This window comes from Episyrphus balteatus, chromosome 3 (assembly GCF_945859705.1).
Source record: "Episyrphus balteatus chromosome 3, idEpiBalt1.1, whole genome shotgun sequence".
NCBI classification, from domain to species: Eukaryota; Metazoa; Arthropoda; class Insecta; order Diptera; family Syrphidae; genus Episyrphus; species Episyrphus balteatus.
Genome location: NC_079136.1, coordinates 26485233 through 26507720, shown reverse-complemented (window position 1 = coordinate 26507720; position 22488 = coordinate 26485233). Strand labels below are relative to the sequence as shown.

The window sequence follows — 22488 nt, the reverse complement described above, 5'->3', positions numbered from 1 at the left end:
AATGTTATGATTATGTTTATGACGTAGATACAACGGGGTTTTAAATTAAAATTTTACCAAACACACAGGATATAGAGTAAATGTTATATCGGTTTTTAATATGTTTTTTGCAGAAAAGAGTATGATTTAAGTAAAATGTATGATTTAATAAGTGCCCCAGAGGCCATCGATTCATATCAATATTGCTAGAAGGTCAATTTCACTTGCACTTGCAATAAAACAAGTCGAATACATAAAAAAAGCATTCTGAATAGAATCAAAAGTGGCTCAATATTTAAAACAACTTCTTTTGAAAAACTAAGTTTAAACTCTATTTTTTTTTACGTGCAAAAAATATGACAGTAACTTTGCAGCCAATGTCCTGTGACTTGTCCGATTTTGAAAAATTAAATAGCAAACGCTTCGTTTCATCAAAATATAGGGGCGATATATTTTATTTTTTTTTAATGTTTTCTAATAAAAAAAATTTGGCCAAAAAACGCAAAAAAACACCAAAAAATGAACTTAAAAATCTTTTTCTTTTCAAATTAAATGAATCATAGTCTTTTTTGGTCATGACATTTTTTTTAAGACACATAGAAAATATCGCTCCTAGATTTTGATAAAACAAAGCGATTGCTGTATTTTAAGGAAAATTGGTTCTTTATTACAGTGGCCACGAAAGTCCAAAGTTGTTTAAGTTAGTTTTTTGGTAAAGCCATATATAAAAAAACTAAAAAATGTCGTCCCTATTTGCCGTATTTTTTAAGACCGCATTAAAATCTCTGTTTTTTTTTTTTCAAAAAATGTTAATTAATGAAGATTTTTCAACAAAAGTAGAGTAGTATTGGAAATGTATGTTAAGGTGCAATGGCAGGCTTTTCTAAAATAACTGCGTTTTCAGATTTTCTCAAATATTGCGGATAGTGGAAATATGGCATTGGCCGTTTTTGCGAAAACTGACATTTTTGTTATTTGTGTATATTTCATTGAAGGCCCGATTTTATTTAAACTTTATAGACAGATTTTTCTAAATGATTCTGAGTATTCAAATAAAAAAAAAAAAATGAAACAGATAAAAAAAATAATTATTTTGTACATTTTTTTTTCTGATATCTAATCAAATCAGTAAATTTTCATCGGTTAGCTAATTTTTATGTACTGTGAACTATAAGAGCAGGTACGTGCGATCCAGTCGTGCATTTTATTTTACATAACCTCAAAAATATTGAGAAAAATCGTCAAAATTAAACTAACTAACTAACTAACTAACTAACTAACTAACTAACTAACTAACTAACTAACTAACTAACTAACTAACTAACTAACTAACTAACTAACTAACTAACTAACTAACTAACTAACTAACTAACTAACTAACTAACTTTGGGGGTCGAAACATCCCTACTCTCAATCATAATAAGACGTATTTTTTTAAAGTTTGAACAAAACGCTCGACGCTTTTTGATCTAACCATTTCCAATAAGTCAATTAAATTATTTTATAGTTTTTAGTGCGTGATATTTTTAGTTTTTTTTAAACTATATAATTTATTATGATTTTATTTTTCGGAAAAATAGGCTAATTTTATAAAAATCTTTTTTGCGCTGTGAAAATTTTAAAATGTATCATTCTTTGGTTGAAACATTTACTTCAAGATGGTGTAGAATATACAAATACATTGCTATTATTGTGGAAAAATATTGCAAATATTTTCACATCATAGGTATATTGTCTCAACAATCATAAGACTTTCGAAGAATTTTTAGAAACATCGCATCGTAATAGGCAACGGAGATATAACGTAGAGGGTCAAAATTCGGGTTTTAAAACTTCCGTTTTTTGAACATAAATTCAGTTTTTCAAAATTCACCTGTTTTTTATGTGGTATTTTAAAATTTTGCTTTTCAAAATTAGAACACACAAAAAAAATCTCTGTTGTTTTTTTTTTTTTATTTTTCGAAAATTTTTAACATTTAAATGTTTCTTAATATTTTGAAATTATTAATTTATCAAATAAAAATGAATAGCTATTGTAAAAATTGACACAAAAGTAAGTTATCAAATATAAGCAAATATTAGCAGTAAATTTTAAGCAGGAATAAAAATTACATATAGGTACTTAAAAATATTTTGTTATTCTGTAATATTTTAGGTAGAATAAGTGGGAGGATGTTTATACAAAAATCCAGCAAAAAAAAAAAAAATGTTAAAAAAAATAAATAAATAAAACAGCTCGAGCTTTGTAAAACACAATTTTAAAAAGCAGAATTTTGACACCAACCCTGTTAAAACTACAAACGTGTATTTTAATTTTTACAACTTGGTGGTACCGCAACAATTTCTTGATCAAATTGATTTCATTGCGATTCCTGCAATATTGTTTTGGGTACAGTGCTGATTAATTTAATGGAAAAACAGGAACATCATAATTTTTATAATTTTGTGTAAGAGTCTATCATTCCTAACAATACATCTATCATGACCAAAAGTGCGCTTTATCAAAGTCTACCAGCAGTCATACCCATAGGAGTACTTTGTTTTAAACAAAATTGTATATAATGTTTTGTTTATGCGATGATTTTGGTAATATGGAGCAGACGAATATTAAGAGCATAAAACTCATAAGCCGCATATAAAACACCTACAATGCTTTTATTCAAGAACAAAAGCCCCCGAAACTTATTTTCAAGTTGTTAAAAGTTAAAATATTCGTTGGCGTTCATAAAAATAAAATAAAATATCTAGGTACATTTTTTCAGAATATGTTATGGATATTCATTTTTTACTAAAAAAATAATTTGTTTTCATTCATGTTCATTAATTTTTGCATAAACCACCTCAAAAAACCACACAAGCGAATGCTACAAAAACATAAACATAAACATAAAAATAAAATATTTTTGATATGAAACCCTCAACTTTTACAAAAATCATATTTAAATTAAATTAACATAATTTGTCTTTTTTTTGCTACAACACACCTTGGCTTCTGTGTGTGCGTGTGTGTGAATAATTCTTCTTCTACAGATGTGGCTGTGATGATTGTGTTACATCGCAAGAGACCGACTCTTTGCGTCATTCACAATCTCGTATCAATGCATTTCGGGCTTTGTCTGCCAGTTCCCTTATAGCACTTAGCTCCCGAGATCCAGTACTAACGGCCTTTGAATTGTCCTGGGAATTAAAACGCCTTCAGGCAATGGAATCAGAATTTCGCGCGGAATATACGGTAAGTATCTTACTTACTGTTATTTTTTATACAAAAAAAAAACACCGGCCATCAAGAGAAAAAAGGACTTCTTTGATGTCATGATTCGATTTAGGTTTGTTCAACTTTTATTGTGTTTATTGGAATAACAGACGTCCATGACTTGATTTAATAACAAAAAATTGTATTTTTTTTTTCCATTATAACCAATAAAAGTGGTTTACATAAAAGAATGTGTCCTTTTTTCTAAGGAAATGCGTGCTGACGTACAATCGTTTGTGTCTTCACTATTGGATCATGCTCGTACTTCTTTGGAATTAGAAGTAATGCTGAACTATAATCATGAGGCTATGGAGCATGTTTGGACGCCGGGGACACGTCAAACATTGGAACGTTTGAAGTTGGCTATTAAATATAAACAAAAACAGGTAAAGTAAAGAGTTTTTTCCTTCTTAAAAGCGTTAAAAATGAATTTATTAATATTTAAAGTTCGTGGCACATCCAAATGTGCAACAATTACTTGCTGCTATTTGGTATGAAGGTTTACCTGGATTTCGAAGAAAAACTGTTAGCCAACAGATAATTGATGTTATAAAGCTTGGATGTATGTTTCCAATGAACAGTATGACTTATATTCTCGCACCCGAATCAGAAAAGGGTAAACTTATGCGAAAACCTTTTGTTAAGTTTATCTCACATTCCTGCAGTTATATGTTCTTCTTAGGTTTGTTTTTTTGGACTATAGAATTTTATGAAAAAAATAATACAAATAAATTTTATTATGCAGCACTTTTGGGTGCAGCTTCATTGAGAGTTGTGCAAATTACTTTTGAACTTCTTGCATTTCCTTGGATGCTTGCGATGTTGGAAAGTTGGAAGAAATACGAGCGTGGATCGTTGCCAGGACCAATCGAATTAGGAATTATTATGTATATTTTCAGTAAGTAAATATTAATTTATTATTATAATTTCAATATCTGCTACTCAAATGCAACTAAAACAAATGCAACCCTATTGAGCATTTATGGGAAGAGCTTAAACAAGAATTATGAGAGTCAGAAATCCATTATCATTAACAGTAAATGAACTTAAATTGAACGTGGTAGAAGAATTGAATGTAATCCACCAGGATGCTGTCATGAAACTAATAAAAAATTAATTAGAAGCTGTGATAAGAGATAAAGAGATACGAAATATTGCTTTTTCTATAGTTCTAATTTTACTCATTTAAATGTTTCAACTTTTGTGATTACTCCCAAAATATCCGGAAATGATTGTTAAAATTTAAGTCTTAATTTGATGCTAATGAACCAAGCTATTTAACAAAACTATACAATTTTATGCGTCTGGGCTGCATCAAGAGCAATTTTTACTGTCTGATAAGGCAAGAGAGCGACTGTATATTTTTGCCACTAGTGTATTTGTATTGTTTTTCAATAAGATTTGTAAAAATGGTTAATGTCATTGGGCAGAAAATGATGATTCATTATCATCTGTTTAGCAAAAGAAAACATTTTCTAACAAAAAAAGTTACACATACGCCACAGTGACCTTTTGAGTTTAAAATTTGAAAATTAACACAAAATCTTCTGATTCAGAAGACGTAAGGTTCATAACTAAGTTTATTTTTACTTGCAATATAGGTACTTTAGATCAAGTTATGTATTCGTACAGAAAAGAAAATTGAGATAACATTTTTTCCATGACATTACGATGGTAGAGAATGCCAAAAAAGTGGGTCGCGGAAGTCCGTCTGTCTGTCTGTCTGTCTTTCTATCTGTCAGTCTGTCTGTAAACGAAGCTACAGCCAAAACGGATGGACTGATGTCAAACTTGGTATGTAGCGTTATCTGGCGACTGTCCAGAGGGGTTTTTGGAATTATTTTTTTTGCACCAAAAATAACGGTACTTGTCATATACCGATTTAAGTTAAGTTAAAATTGCTCAAAAACGACTCCAACGATTTTGTTTAAGAAATTCAATTGGAAATTTTAAGACAAGGTCTATCTTCTAATTAAAAAATTTATTTTTGAAAATCATTATTAACGGTACTTGCCATAGAACCGTTTTTTTTTTTTTTTTAAATCCGATTTGTCCCGAAACTGCTTACTCGATTTCAACGAAACTTTTTGTGAAAAAGCATTTATATAATTTTAATATAAGCCAAAAATAAAATTTCGGAAGTTTTTGGATAAAAAAAAAAAAATTATTAATTTAAAAAAAAAATCAAATTTTCGATAACGGGACATTGAATTCTTTTTTAAACTTTGTTCTTAGATGTTGATTAGTGATTTCTACAAAATGGCATACCAATTTTATTTTAAAACTTTTTTTCCAACGATTTTGAAATTTTTTTTCTAAAAATGCATCTTAATATATCAATCAAAACTGCATACTTGTTTTTTTAAACGAATTTTATTTTTTTATTTTTTTTTTTTTTTGTACCTGACATCATTTCCCAAATTTATATATAAAAAGTCTTAAAAAATTAAGCAACTTGAACTCTAAGAGCAAGTTCCTGCGACCCAGTCGTGCATTTTATTTTAAACGGCATACCATTTTTTTTTTGGCAAACCAACTTTAAAAAAATGTAAGACAGTTTTTATAAACCCCGAGTCACCAGTGTTGTGACAAAAAGCTAGAAAATGTAGGTTGGGTTGAGACGAAAATAGTTTGAGAGGAATTATTAAAAATCAACGGTTACACTCACAATGACCTGCTGTACCTTCTTGTAAGGCCAATAACGTTTTCTCTTACTGTCTTTAAAAAAAAATTTTGGAAAAAAAAATTGGAAACAAATTTGGAACTTTTTTTTTTATAAAAATTTTATGTTATTAAGTTGTGCTTAATTCATTATCAAAATTCAATTTTCTCTTACAAAATAAATGGCAAATGTTACCCAAGTCAAGCTTTTTCGTGGAAGCAGCCCGCTTTCATCGATTTATAAGACTTTTATCACGTCAAAAATATTTTTGTAACTTTTAACACAAATTTTATATTATTTTTTAAATTTATTTTCCATAAGACCAATACGTGTCACCCTTTCGTGTGATTTATTTTTCTAAAAATCAATTTATTACACAGATAGACAGTGAATTTTTTGTATCTCATAAGAAATTTATTTGTTATAAGTTCAACATAACACATTGCACTAAAAATCATATTACATTCAAAGTCTTGCAACGTTTTTGTGATGCCCTTTTTTAATTTCCGAACTACACTCATGCATGCAGTTGCAGGTTTCAGTTCTTCATTTCATCGATTTGTTCCTTCGTCAAATACCTAAACATAAACAAGAGTTTTCAAATGGTTTCACAGTCCAAATACTTAAAGCTGAAAAGTTGGGATCACATAGGTACATAAAAACGTATCCAAAAATAATTCCTAGAAAACATCAAAACCTGTTGTTTTTTATTTGCAACTTCTTGTATACATATTCAAGGCAAGTTGCCTAAAACCACCACCCCCTTTTTCAAATATTTCCTTAAGTGAACAAAAATATACAACTTCTGAGAACATATCGTTCATAGCCTTCAGCAAGCACGAGTCCATTGCAACATGTGAGTAAAAAAAATTCAAAAGGATTAACAATTCTCTTCCATATGCATGCAACAAGCTTGAAAAAGTATTCTTAAAATGCTTCTATCTTTAGGTTTGCTCAACGTGAAATGAATTGATAATACCCAATTATAACAGAAGTCTTGTTTTCTACTTTTAGTTTACTGATTTTTCTTTCCTTAAATAAAATGCATAAACAGATTGATTTTTATTTTGTTTCTCTTTTCTAGGTATAATATTTAATGAACTTAGGACTCTTTATAGCGATGGACTCTTTGAATACATATGCGATTTATGGAACATAGTAGATTTCATATCTAATATGTTTTACGTAACATGGATTCTTTGTAGAGCCACAGCTTGGGTAATTGTTCATGTAAGTTGTTAAAATCTAAAAAAAAAAACTTCTTGAAAAAGTTCCAACATTTGTATATTTTTTTTTAATATTATTTTTTTTAGAGAGATTTATGGTATCGAAATATAGACCCGTACTTTCCGCGAGAGCACTGGCATCCTTTTGATCCGATGTTAATATCTGAGGGTGCATTTGCAGCCGCAATGATATTCTCCTTCTTGAAACTTGTGCACATTTTCTCCATCAATCCTCACTTGGGACCGCTGCAAGTGTCTTTGGGCCGAATGATTATCGATATTATCAAATTCTTCTTCATCTACACTTTGGTGCTGTTTGCTTTTGGTTGCGGCTTAAATCAATTGCTCTGGTACTATGCCGATTTGGAAAAGAAAAAGTGTTACCATTTGCATCCTGATGTTGCGGACTTTGATGATCAAGAAAAGGCTTGTTCAATTTGGCGACGATTCTCAAAGTAATTTTTGACACCCAAACAAAATTTCTTTATCTTAAATGTTTATTTTTACTTTCAGTCTTTTTGAAACATCCCAATCATTGTTTTGGGCTTCTTTCGGTCTTGTCGATTTGGTTTCGTTCGATTTAGCTGGCATTAAGAGCTTTACTCGATTTTGGGCACTTCTCATGTTCGGATCTTATTCTGTGATCAATATTATTGTACTCCTCAACATGTTGATTGCCATGATGTCAAATTCCTATCAAATCATCTCAGAACGAGCTGATATGGAATGGAAATTCGCTCGTTCGCAACTATGGATGAGCTACTTTGAAGATGGAGGCACTGTACCACCACCATTTAACTTGTGTCCAACTGTTAAATTGTTGAGGAAAACACTTGGAAAGGAAACTAATAAGCGAACTAAGAGCTTTATGGTAAGATATTAGTTTTGTAACATGACTCGGGGAGTAAAAGACTTGAATTGGCATTTAACATTTTCGTTATTTGTTACTACGTGATTAGTTTGATGAGCTTCTTATAGAAGAGGTCTTTATAAAGTAATTGAAATTGAAAGATTTATGTTTAAAATCGTTGTATGCTAAAAAAAATAACACTTATGGAGTAGCCCGCGCTTTAAAACATTATAAAAGTGGCGCTTTCTCAGCCGTAACTGGAAAGTTTACCAAATTTTTAGGAATCGAAATATTATGCACTTCTGCAGATTACCCTGCATTATATTAATAGAAATAGTGTAGAAATAATTTGTCTTTTACTAAAAAACAATGAATCAGAGTGAATAAAAAAACCTTAAAATTTTGGTTTTGATTTTTTTTTTGAATCAAATTCAAATAATATAAATCTTTCTAAAAAACTTTCTCACGAAAACCATGAGAAATAACTTGAAATTGTTTGAACCTTATACAAATCAGTTGTTTTATTGAGGTTTTTTTCTTCATTCAAAAACTACTTAGTTGCATAGTATTTTTTGAAAAAGTAATTTTTGGATAAAATAATTTTTTAGAATATTTTTCAAAACAATGTGACAAGGTTTAAGAAATTAATTCTTAAAAAAAAAAACAATAATAAATCTAAAAAAAAAATAATCCTTCTTCTCACATATTTGTGTTGAAGATGGTTGTGAGAAATTAAAAATAATCAAGAAAATTGTGGAAGAGCTTTAGTAACAGTAATAATACAAAAAAAAACATTTTTTTTTATTAAAAAAAAAAATATTATAATTTTTATTACAAAAATATGTTTTTAAATAAATTCAAACAAATTAGGTACTTGCGCCATTTAATAACACTGGTCAACAAGGTTTTTGCCACAAGAACCAAAATATACTTTTCTAGTAGTTTTTGGGGTGCTAAATCCAAATCTGAAGTCAGAAAAATTTGATTGGCCTTCGTTTTTGAAATATTACCGTTAGAAAATGTCAAAAAACGTAATTTTGGCTGTTTTCGAGGTTATGTTTATATGTGGTGTAATTCATTACGAATAAATTTGTAACGGTACCTATGAGAGCTATTTTTATTCTTTCAAAAAATGTTTAAATCTTTCCGATATGTCTTTTATTGCCCGAGATATTTAAAATTTAAGTAGCGGTCTTTGAATCAGAAACAACACTGGCCAACCAAATTTAACTTTTTTTGCCACAAGAATCAAAATATACTTTTCTGAAGGTTTTTGGCTTGCTGAACTCGAATCCGCAATCAGAAAAATTCTATTAGCCTTCGTTCTTGAAATATTACCGTTATAAAATGAAAAAAAAAATGGTTTTTTTTATAACGGTATAATTTCAAGAACCGATGCTAATAGAATTTTTCCGATTGCGGATTTGAGTTCAGCAACTCAAAAACCTTCGGAAAAGTATATTTTGGTTCTTGTGGCAAAAATTTTGTGACTAGTGACTTAAACTTTAGATTGAGTTTAGTTTCTCTTTGGCTTATTAAATGAAACTTAAGATATCTCGAGCAATAAAAGAGATATAGGAAAATTTAAACAGTTTTTGAAAGAAGAATATCTGTTCTTATCATAACCGTTACAAATTTGCTTAAAATGAACTACCCTACATAAAAACAGAACCTCGAAAACAACCAAAATGACGTTTTTTAGCATTTTATAACTACAATATTTCAAAAACGGAGGCCAATCAAATTTTTCTGACTTCAGATTCGGATTTAGCACCCCAAAAACTACTAGAAAAGTATATTTTGGTTCTTGTGGCAAAAAAAAAAGTTAAATTTTGTTGACCAGTGTAATTTTATATCTTATATTAAAAAAAAAATTATAATAACTTTACACAAATAAAAAGAAAATTTCAAAAAATTCATTGGATAATTTTGAAAATATAAATTTTTTAAAAAATTGTAATTTTTAAACATTAGTTTTCATATTTTTTTTTTTCAAAATTGTATAGTAAGGCTTCTAAAACGTTTCTATAACAAACATTTTTATTTCAATCAGATAAGTCGTTTACGAGAAATTTAGAAAAAGTTTAATTGCAGGTACGATTAGTCTATCTGCCTCTATTTCAAGCTGCAGCCTAAACCATTGAAGAGAATTACGGGTTTTGGTGATTCCCTAGACCTATAGGAGATTTTGAAATTTTATTTTCTGGATTAAAGATAACTGTTCTTGCTATATGACCAAAATGGAAGAAGTTGTTTTTCTCAAAAAAAAAAAAGACCTACATTTGGACTATTACAAATAGGCAGTACCTACAGTACAGTTTTCCTGATGTCTGACTTTCTTGTAGACATCACGACCGATTTCAATGAAATTTTGGGTGCAAGAACATTTTTAGTAATTCTAATATAGAAATTATAAAAAAATTTTAAATAAAATTTAAGAAAATATTCAATTTTTTTTTTTTTGAAAAATCAAATTTTTCAAAACATACCAGTGAATTTTATTAAAACTTTGTTTTTATGTGTTGATTATACATATTTCCTTTTTAATGGTATACCACTGTTTTTGAAAAATTAAAAAAAAAAAAATATAAAAAAAAACGAGAATATTCCCTGTAAATAGTCGAAATAATAGACTATATTTAAGCCTTTTTGGCTTACTACTCAAACCAATTTTATCAACATGCAGTTTAAAGTAGTTTAACTCCTTTAAAGTCATTTGAATGTGCTAAAAGACTTTCAATCTACTCAGAAACTGAAGTTTATCTGTAAAATAAGTTCTTGATAGGTCAATAGAGACTTTGTCAGTTAGTCTTCAAACTAGTGATAGAAACTATCGAATGATTTGAACTTTGAAGTTTGAACTATCGATAGTTAGTAACTGAATGATTCGAATAGTTCATTCATTCATTTATTTATTCATTCGAATAAAAACTATCGAATAAACTATCGAATAAAAACTATCGGACAAACTATCAGATAAAAACTATCGAATAAACTATCGAATAAAAACTATCGATTAAACTATCAAATAAAAAATTGATTTGAATGAAAAAACTACCGTTTAAGAAAACTATATGGAATGAGAAAACTATCGAATAAAAAAACTATATCGATTGAAAAAACTATTCGAATGAAAATAGTAACTAAATTAATGAATGAATGAATGAATGATTTAAAACTATCGAATGAATGAATTAGACCAGGGTCGATAATTTTTGAAAACAAAAAAAATCATAGTAGAATGAAACCCATTGGAAAAGGAGGTGAATATGATGAAAATTAAAGGAAAAATAAATTACGGGCGAGCCGAGTTCGGGAAGTGGGTGGGTTGAGTTTTTTATGGTAAAAAATGGTATATCTCGGTTTCCGGCAAAACTACAAGTCCTATAGAAAAGAGTTGTATGACAAAGTTGTAGGTAATAAAAAGATCTACAACTTTTGTTTCAACAATTTTTTCACATAACCTCAAAATTTATGTGAAAAATTAAAAAAACCGAGTTTTTGGTTTTTTATTTTTATCTTTTTAAAAAACAAAAATTTTTCTACGAAATTTGGTGAAAACTTACCTTATTATGTTAAAAATACACTGTAATTTATTTGATTTAAAATATTAATTTGTTCACATTATTTTGACTTAATACCAAAAAAACACCCTAATTTTCAATCGAAAATTCACGTGTCAAAATATCAGCTTTTTTCAAAAAATCATTGTGTATTTTGTTCGTAAAAATCTCTACTTACCAATAGTGTAAACAAAAATTTACATTAGTATACCATAGTACATGTTCTCGATAAAAGCAAAAAGCTTGAATTCGAAAATTTTTTTATCATTATTTAAAATTTTATACTATTTATTAAAATTTACACTTAAATTACTCAATATTACATGAAATCCTACGTTTTTTGAGTAATTAAAGTGTAAATTTGAATAAATAGGCCAAAATTGTAAAGAATGATAAAAAAAATTTTTCGAATTCCAGCTTTTTTCATTTTTTGCATTTTACTAAAACATGTTCTTTAGTATACTAATGTAAATTTTTTTTTACACCATCAGAAAATAGACATTTTAACAAACGAAATGCCCACCGACTTTTTGAAAAAAGCTGATATTTTGACACGTGAATTTTCGATTGAAAATTAGGGTGTTTTTTTGGTATTAAGTCAAAATAAGGTGAACAAATAAATATTTTAAATCAAATAAATTACAGTGTATTTGGGGCATAATAAGGTAAGTTTTCAATAAATTTCGTAGAAAAATTTTTGTTTTTGAAAAAGATAAAAATAAAAAACAAAAAACTCGGTTTTTTTAATTTTTCACATAAATTTTGAGGTTATGTGAAAAAATTGTTGATACAAAAGTTGTAGATCTTTTTATTACCTACAACTTTGTCATACAACTCTTTTCTATAGGACTTGTAGTTTTGCCGGAAACCGAGATATACCATTTTTTACCATTAAAAACTCTACCCACCCACTTCCCGAACTCGACTCGCCCGTAATTTATTTTTCCTTTAATTTTCATCATATTCACCGCCTTTTCCAATATGTTTTATCCTACTATGATTTTTTTTGTACTTTTTAATGTTTTTGAAGGCATCGGCACTGGTCTAAATATCTTAAAACTATCTATAGTTTGATAGTTTTTATTTTTCCATAAAATATCTGTTTTTTTTAAACTTTCTCGTACTTTTATTTGGGAAAAATAAATGTACAATGTGTACCGTACCACATCCATTTAGTGCTTTTAAAACTTTCTGAAATTGAAAATGTTGATTTTTTAGAAAATGCTGTAAGGCGATAATATTTCAGCTGTTCAAAAATCTTAAAAATTGATAGATTTGTTGATATACCAAAAAAGGATATAAACTTACAATATATATGCTTAAATGTAAAATTCAAATAAAACTGCATGAATCCTTTTAAAAATAAACTTCAACCTTTTTTTTTTTTCTTTAACAAAACAAAAGTCATTCAAGCCTTTCAATCAACCTCTTACTTCTAACCCCTCTACATCAGTCAAATTTAATCAAATTACAAATCTATGGTCATAAATTGCAATGGAAGATAGTCGTCATCATGTCGACAATCTCCTACTCTCTTTTCATTCTTTTATATTTCCCTCAGAAATTGCAAATTTAAATTTTTTCTTTTTGCATATAAATTTAACAAATTAATTTAAATTTACCTATGCAGCGAAAATCAATGGAAAAGTCACAAGCTTTGCACGATAAAGTGATGAAGCTACTAATCCGACGATTTGTCACCGCCGAGCAAAGAAAACGTGACGACTATGGCATAACTGAAGATGACATCATTGAAGTGCGTCAGGACATTAGTTCGTTGCGCTTTGAATTGTTGGAAATATTCCAAAATAATAAATTCGAAGTTCCAGATATTGAAAAGAAGACCGCAGGTATTCTCCAATTAATATGGTTTATTGTTTTGTGATTTTTTTAAAAAATGATAATAATTTTCAGCTGCTGCTGGTACAAAGAAGGGCAAAGTTATGGAAAGACGTATTTTGAAGGACTTCCAAATTGGTTTCGTTGAGAATTTACAGAATGAAATGAATACACAACCTCAAGATAAAACTGTTGATGTATTTAGTTCGATTGCCAGAGTTATTGGAAAGAAACAATCAATTAAAGCTGGGTAAGTTAATTATATTTAGAATTAAAAAAAAAAAATAATTTAAACTAATTGGAATATAGCGAGAAGAAGGATTGGAATGCGATTGTCCGCAAAAACACAATGTCTGTGGATCCTATTGGATCGAAACGATCTTCCATGCAACGACGCAGCCAGAGGAGCTTGAGGAGGCAGATTATTGAAGAAGCTAATGAAGGTCTTGGCATGAACCAAAATAGACTTGTTGGTAAGTGAACCTTTATTTGTGTTGCTATTTAGTGGACAATGAAACAATTTAATTTAAAATAATTATGACTTGCAAATCGAAAAAATTGGAAAATCAAAATAAGGTAGTTAATAAGCGATTCGGTCAAATCGTTCGACTAGAGTAAAAGGTTCGCGTTGTACAATAATTCATAACAGGAACCTGTCAAAATATTTATCACGGCTTGCTTTTATAAAAAAAGAAATGCGGAATCCATTCCGGACCAATTGAGTAAAGTTTTAAAGTTCAAGATACCTATTTTGTTTTGGAAAATGCTATAGTGAGTGAAAAAGGGATAAAATTAAATGGTTTTTAAGTCGTCTGGTTCTTCATTGAGCAAAAACTTTATATAGGTAACGTTTTTTTTGAGAATGTTTGGTATCAGCATTTACATTTAACGATTTTCCAAGATGAATTTTCGTAAATAAATATTAGAAGCGACATTCCTTTATATGGAACTAGTATATTTTACAGTCAACTTTGTTAACTTTTTCTTTTTTTAAGATACTTCTTGACTAACAGTACTGAAAATCCACGAATTTTCGACATTTATTGCACGCTTTTACCTCATAAAAAATTGTTTTTTTTTTAAACAAAATATTAAGACGGTTGCACCATTGACTGTCATCCTATATTGGGCCTAAGAAATCGACTGGCATCATTCAATTTTCGGAGGTTTTTTTTTCGATAATTTTGATCATTTTGAACGGTTTAAAGTAATTTTTCATAAAAAAAAATATTTATATATTGCTATTAGTTCTGCTCAAACCTTTTTTACTATTAATATAAGGAAAATAGTAAATCAATTTCAAGTATTTAGATATTTGCATTTTTATCGTTTTATTATGTTTAAGTGGTATAGCTTTAGCAAATTACAGCTCCGATTTTGTTGATTTTTGTTTTTAAACGTCGCGTCGGTAGTTAAAAATTGCCGGTTATGCCGTTTTGCTTTTTAAAACAAAAATATTTTTTTTTTTTAATTTGCTTGAATTTCATAAATTAAAACTGATATCAAACGAATGTCTAGATTTTTTAAAGAAAAAAATTATATGGGAGTGAGGGACATGATTGCATCGTTTAGGAAGCAATTTTACCACAAATCGATTTCAAACGTAAAAACATGTATTACAACACCACGGCAACACATGCAATATTAAGATATATGTGCCCTTAATTATGAAAGTGGACTAAGTCACTCCTAAAAAAACGATTAAATCTAGCATACAAATAATTACACTGTGCTAGTTCAAAAAACCGACAGATGGCGCTCCTATCTACTAAAGATAATTCGAGTATGCTGAACACGAGGCCAGGTATTTAAGTGTTACTACAAAAACTATATAAACAAATATCACAAAATAATGTATCTACAGATAATCTTTGTACGTGCATTGTTGTACAAAACGGAACGCAGCATTAATTTTTGAATATGTTCACTTAAAATTTACGACAAATCTTTAAAACACTAGATATCCCGCGCAGAAAAATGTAGGTACGAATTTTGTTATTCATTAAATAGATCCAACTTTATAAGCAATTGAAGGTGGCTATTTTTGAGTAAAAAAAACTACTTGTGAATTCAAAAGCTTTCCAAATTCCCAAATTTGAATATTCTAAATATCTCGTACGTAGTTCAATGCAAACTAATGTTTTAAATATTTGTACTTAATTTTAGGTGAAAATGTTTAAAACGGCTTGAGCTAAGCTGTTTGATATATACTCAGATTCACTGTAAAGCAGTATTTTGTTATTATCTTATGATTCTTTAAAATTACACCCAATATCTGCCTAACTATACGAACTTCAGAACTTTTTCGCTACCACATTTCGTTTAATAAAAAAAAAACCTATTTTTTCAGCACTTTAAGTGTCCCAATCCAATAAAAAAAAGTTTGGCAAACAAATTGATATAGCTATTTATGTACATAGATTAAATGAAATTTTGATGATTTTTGTAGGAAATAACATTAAAATATTGTCATTTTTCTGGTTATAAGATATATAAGTGAAATAATAAAATTTGAAGAAAAACTGAGTAAAATATGAAGTTTTTTTTGCAAAGAGAAAAAAGTTTTTTGTCAAACATGCATGTTTAAAAGTTTCAAAATAGTCATTATACTGATTAAATATCTTCTACAAACTGTAATCCTACTAAAAGACCATATATTTGATCCATAAACGTCGATAAAAAAACAATAAATTCCAAATAATTTTGGGGCTTTTCGATGATTTTGGGCTTAAAACAGAAAATTTCAAAGGCAAACATTTTTCTTAACTGAGCCAACTTTGAAAAACTAAGGACGCCATCGTGTTCAGCATCACTCGAATTATCTTAGGATTATTATAGGAGCGCCATCTGTCGGTAAAAAAAGTTGCATTTTCAAGCACAGTGTTACTATTTAAAAGGAAAAGTTAATTTGAAAGCGAAATTGCAGTTAACAAACTTCTTTATTGCTCCTTCTGTGGTTTCAAAAAAGAAATACAATTAAATCGTTATAATAAAATTATTAAGTAAGTTTTTTTTTTTTAAATGCAAAAAGTGACTTAGTCCACTTGCCAAGTCAAATTTCAATTCACGTGGGATAATTTACTTGTATCAATCTCTTACATAATTTTGTTTTCCAGCTAATGTTTTGAAAATTCTCTATTCTTCTTTTAGAGTACAATCCAAAACTGGGTGATGTAACAAGGGCAACTCGAGTGGCATATGTTAAATTCATGCAAAAGAAATTGACAGCAGCTGAAATTGAAGAAGCAGCTCAAAAAGGTGAACAAGTTGATCTCAAGCCATCAGGTTCAACAAAAGCACCAGCCGAAGGTGGAAAGGAAAAAGTTGATTTGGTAAGCTGAATTATATTTTAACCTGATTCTAGTCTTTCATTATATTTTTTTTTTCAAACAGACAAAATCAATGAAAATGTTAACAGCTTCTGTAAAAGGATCAGCTCCAGCACCTCCAACTGGAGACAAAAAAGATGACAAGAAACCAGATGACAAACCAGCAGGAAAGCCAGCCGATAAGCCAATAACTAAAGCAGCCGATCCTACAAAGCCCGTACCCAAACCAGGAGAAGCAGCAAAGAAGACCGATGATGCAAAACCAGGTGCCCCAGCTAAACCCGATGCACCTGCAAAGCCGGACGATGCGAAGAAAGATGCCGCCAAGCCAGATGTTGCAAAACCAGGTGAAGCAGCCAAACCCGATGCAGCGGCTAAGAAAGCCGAAACTACTAGAACCGATGCAGCCAAACCACCCGATACAACAGCAGCAGCCGCAAAAGGTCAAGCACCAGCTGCACCCGCTGGAGCAGCTCCAGCTGCCGGAGGAGCACCTGCTGCCGCCCCACCAGCTGACGCTCCGAAGACAACTACTGCAGCAGACAAGCCAGCCGATGGTGATGCAGCAAAAGCAGCTGATAAACCAAGTGATGACAAAGCAGCTGATAAACCTGGCGATAAACCTGGTGACAAGCCCGGCGATAAACCTGGTGACAAACCTGCTGATAAGCCAAAACCTGCAGTGGAAAAGAAAGTACCAGCGAAAATCAATGTTGGTCAAAGTAGTGCGGCTGCTGGTGGTGATCGAGGTAAATCTCAAGTAACAGGTCGTATGATTTCGGGATGGCTGTAAGAAGACTGAAAAGGATGCGGATTTTTTAAAAACTTTAAAAATCAGTTCAATGAAAATTTTTAAATAAAATATACAATTTAAGTTATTTAAAAACAATAAATAAATAAAAATACAGAAGATAAAAATAGTAAAATTTGTGGAGTAAATCAAAATGTCAAGATATTTGAAAATTACTGCATTGAAATTAAATAAAATTGAATTGAAAATTTAATTAAATTCAGAAAAGCTTACATTTTTCTTCTGGAGTGATGAAACAAATTAAGATTTTATTTGTACGTTTTTGAATTAGGTACTTGTTTTTTTTTCTAAAGGTGCAACAAGATAAATGGTTAGTTTTGTATTGCTCCATTTCTAGGGCCAACTTGTAACCAGGATTTCATAGAGTTTAATATGTTCGAACAAATACAAAAATTCCTGATTCTAAAATGCAACAAGAAGCGCATTAAGAACGACATAAACCTGCGTCTCAAATCTGCGCCTCATATCTGCTACTCAAATTTGCGTCGCAGATTTGAGTAGCAGATAAAGAGGCAGCGTTACCGTTGAAAATTTTTGAAAGGTCGCTAAAAAAGTCGCTTTTAGAAAAAAAAGGTCGCTAACCTGAAAAATTGAAAAAAAGTCGCTTTTTTGTCGAAAAAGTCGCTATTAAAAAAAAAAAGTCGCTAAATCGTTTTCATATGTTTTTACATAGAAAAATAAACATAAGTTGTCTTGAAACAAAGTTTTTATTAACAATAACCAAATTAGAAACTAAAAAAAAACAGTCTTCATTTTAGGATTTTAATAGGCTATTGATTATGTAGTTTAGAAAGGAACTAAGACGTTCACGGGTTTTTATTGCAGAAATCGTTGAATGGGTTATAAAAGAAGATAAAATCGCGGAGTGCTATTAAATGAGAGGGTGGAAACTGAAGATAGGGGTGCAAAAGCCCCCTTTTTGGTTTTTTCAATATACCTCGTAAACCAAGCAAAATTTTGATATATTGCACATAAAACTTTTTATAGAGAATTAAATTTCCTATTGGAATAATGTTTTTTAAAAATTGAAAAAAAAATTTCCATACAATAGTCGAAACAATCATAAAAAAAAATATCAAAAAAATCGATTTTTTCAGTTTTTTTGTTTTTTTAGTTATACATTTTTTTTTTTTGGGTTGAGATAGACATAAACATTGCTCCAAAGAAAAAAAGAAGATTAAATTGCCTTCAAAATACTGTGCTCACTAAATTTTTTCATTGAAAATTAACATTTTTTTTTCATTGCATTAACATTTTCTATATCTTTTTTTCAAAACTATGACCATATATAAAAAAAATGTTTGCAAAAAAAAGAAAAAAATGTGAATATCAGTCCCTTTTTCGATTAACAAAAATTAAAGGTATGATATTTGACTTAATTTTTGTAATAATCCAGTAAGCATTTAACATATTAAATAAATAAATAGGCATTATTATCTTTCAATTAAGCCATCGAAACCTAAAAAAATATTTAATGGAATATTTTTTACAAATTTTTAAAAATATGTTACATGAGAGTAACGCTGGGTCCAAAAGGGTTAAATAAAAATAAAAAACTAGAACGACTACTGCACCCTTGCGCCATTATTTTATTTGTTTGAAATTTTTTTCAATTTCACTTGCTAAATGCTTGTGTTCAGCCTTCAGCATTCAACTCGGTCTGCTCAGTTATTTTATTCTGAGTCCATCGATGGTGCTCTGAACTAGCTCAGAATACGTTCAGAACGAAAAAAGAAACACAAATTTGAAGCTCTAAATGTTCAGAATTAAAAAAGAAATACAATTTTTAGAAAGAAAAAAAAGTCGCTATTATGAAATTAGTGAAAAGGTCGCTTTAAATAAAAAGTCGTCGCTTGGTCGCTAAGGCTTCAAAAAGGTCGCTAATAGCGACTAAAGTCGCTTAACGGTAACGCTGTAAAGAGGTACTTTAAGCATAAGAGCAAGTACGTTCTACCCAGTTCTAAGGTTTATTTTTAACCCTCTGTAGGCACACCTCTTTTTTGCGAATTTGGTTTACACTTTTTCATGTCGCTAGAACTTTTTTCGGTCTCACAATTTTATAAAGAATCATATATGAAATTGATGTAGAATTTTTCAAGGAATTAGAATATTGTATTCATAATTCCAAAAACATTTATTTTCATTCTTATAAAACCACTTTTTGTGACCACTTTTTATTTTTTTCCTGCCAAATTCGCACCCGTGTGCCGACAGAGGGTTAAAAATAGAATTTATTTTATACACTTAAGTCTGAAAAAGCACTATTTTTAAAAAGAAACAAAATTGCAAGAAAATTTCGTGCTAAAATACTACCTTTCTGTATATCTAATCTAAATGCTGTTAATCAATAAAGCTTATAGCTTATCCTCAATTTCAATCGTTCTAAAACAATTTCAACTATGCTTTTTTGATACACCTTATTAGGACGAACGTGTCATATATTTATAATAAAACTATACGCATTTCAGGTTCAATAAACTTTAAACAAGATGTGAATAAAATTATCTACTTAAGAATCATTAGAGCTAAACAATATAAACGTTTACGAGTATCTATGTTTATTGGCTCGAAGTTAAAACAAATAAACTGAAACTGCAATGGTTTAAACACGAACTAATTGTGAAAATTTTTGTTTCAGGTTGAAGGTACATATATAACTCTTATACATTTTAGAGAATATAATAGGGTGGCACTTAATTAAGAAAATTTCTATCATTTTTTTTAAGGAACTGCTGACTAAAGCACATTCGTTTGTGTGTCACATTTGCTCTTTAGAATGCCTCCAAATCTTTTTACGATTAATTGCGTAGTTACTTTTAACCTTATTGCGTAAAACAACGAAATGTGTGTTTGTAATTTTTTACGTTATGTCCCTATTAAAGACATTTAAAGCTGAAACACAATCACGCTTTGCCGTCGATTTTGACAACTGCGAAAAGTTCAACTATAGAAAATCTGTGTATCCTCACACAATGACCCTTTTCTTACGTACGCTTTTTTTGACAAACGTAAGGAAACGTAAGAAAGCGAGCAAAAGTTCAACCAGACTGAACTTTTGCTCGCTTTCTGACATTTAACAGACATAGTTACAGTCACCCACATTATTATTGCGCCAAATGTGAATAAAAAAAAATAAATTATTGCAAAACTATGTGTGTTTTTTAATTTCTCTATATAGATTTTGCACAAAAAAACGACATCGAGATATTTTAAATCAAAACAATTTATACGTATTAAAAACAAAAAAAAATTAATGATGTTTTAGACTGAGTTTTATTGTTAAAAACAATATATTTTTATTGGTTTTGTTTTTATAACTATAGGATTAAAGAATAAACAAATTTCTATGAATTTTTTAAACACATTAATATCCTTTTTCATTTTTAAACAATTAAATCAATATAAAGACTTGGGCCAATAATTTTGTGAGTGACTGTGTTTTTTTTATTTGACAGCAGATTTTATGTTGCAATCAGCTGTTCAAAGTCAAAGTGACAGAAGCGCGCTTTGAGGATTTCTCAACGTAACGCAACGAAGTGACGCCCTAAAGCGTGATTGTGTTTCAGCTTTAAATACCAGAAACTCTGATTTTTAATTGCAGTCTATCAAGACGGTGGTGGTCCATACTCCAAATCCAAACATTAAAAGGAGCAGTTTATGTTGTCAATGAAAGTAGTTAGAGTGTCACCTGATATCTTAGACTGTGATTTATAGCGACGTCTACTGCCCCATACTGTGGTTTTTATATTGGATTTTCAGTCGCATAAAATTTTATGCGAATATCCATAAATATGATGTTCGTGTCTTAAATTATTTTTGAATTGCTCCATTTGGTACAAAAGGGGTATTTAAAAAAAAGTATTAATAACTTTTTATTTATAGCGCCACAGAAAAAAGTTGTACGGAGAGTTGTAAAAATTTAAGGTGAACAATCTTTTCTTTGACGAGCTCAAAAGATTTATTTGACTTGTAACTACTTTAATATTCAGAATATCGAAAAGTGTTTTTTAACATTAAAGACTGGAAATTCCATAGATGAGAGGTGCGAACAGTGAGTCACTTTTCTTTTAAATTATTAAATTTTAGAATTTTTTCAAGCTATCTTAACCAAACTTTGAAGTCATTTTAACACATATTTTAAATGTTCCAGAAAAAGTTATAATTAAAGAATGAAAAAATGCATCACAGCAAGCAAAAACATAGAAAAAGTCAAAATGTCTCATTGCTTGCAAAGAGACAGGCTAAGACGAGCAGTGAGACGGACGGATAAGATAGAAACAAAGTAAAGAAAACTTCAAATAAGTAAGTACATAAATAGTTTATTAAATTTTGTTATCTTAACCTGTTTCTTCAAAAAAGTTACAAAAACAAAAGCTTTCTATGAAAAAAATTAGGGAAAATTATAATTAAATTTAATAAATTATTTTCACCAGTAATGTAAGAAATATATAAAATCTGTTTTTTCTTTAATTGAGGAAATACCGTTTGAAATAATTTTGATCACAAAACAAAGTATATCTGATTTCTTTTATGAAAAGGAATTTTTAGAAAAAATATTTCAAAGTCTTTAGAGCCGTTAAAAAAAAAAAAAATTGTTATGCCATTGAAAGGAAATAATTAATTAAAACTTAAAAACGAAATTTCGAAATATTTAACTGACCCGTTTTCAAAACTTGATTTTTCAAAAAAAAAAGGTTTGAAATATTTTTAAAAAATCCAAAAATGTGTTTTTTGAAAATTAAAAAAAAAAATATTAATAAACTATTTTTTAATAAAAATTTTGGTAGGAATTGGGTTTGTCGTGTACGAGATATTCAGAAACCAAAAAAAGCGCCCTATGGCAGATACCATTAATAAAAGATCAAAAAATATTTTTTTTTATTTTAAAAAATTTTAATCAAAATCATTAGAGTCGTTTTTGAAAAAAAAAAAAAAATAATTTTCTATTTCCGTTATATGGCAGGTACCTACCGTTC

The 22488-nt window shown here is 29.3% G+C and overlaps 1 protein-coding gene across 1 annotated transcript in view; it reads left to right on the top strand.

The window, feature by feature from the left end:
* LOC129913715 (transient receptor potential protein) overlaps positions 1–17674 on the top strand; it is a 67202-nt gene extending 49528 nt beyond the window's left edge. Inside the window, exons 5-16 of the mRNA XM_055992521.1 lie at positions 3010–3211; positions 3442–3618; positions 3680–3914; positions 3978–4130; positions 6979–7124; positions 7208–7575; positions 7634–7991; positions 13164–13383; positions 13448–13622; positions 13682–13845; positions 16523–16704; positions 16766–17674. Of these exons, the coding sequence (XP_055848496.1) occupies positions 3010–3211; positions 3442–3618; positions 3680–3914; positions 3978–4130; positions 6979–7124; positions 7208–7575; positions 7634–7991; positions 13164–13383; positions 13448–13622; positions 13682–13845; positions 16523–16704; positions 16766–17494 (3109 nt within the window). The 3' untranslated portion in view covers positions 17495–17674. The remainder of the gene's footprint in view (positions 1–3009; positions 3212–3441; positions 3619–3679; positions 3915–3977; positions 4131–6978; positions 7125–7207; positions 7576–7633; positions 7992–13163; positions 13384–13447; positions 13623–13681; positions 13846–16522; positions 16705–16765) is intronic.
* Positions 17675–22488: the final 4814 nt, after the last annotated feature.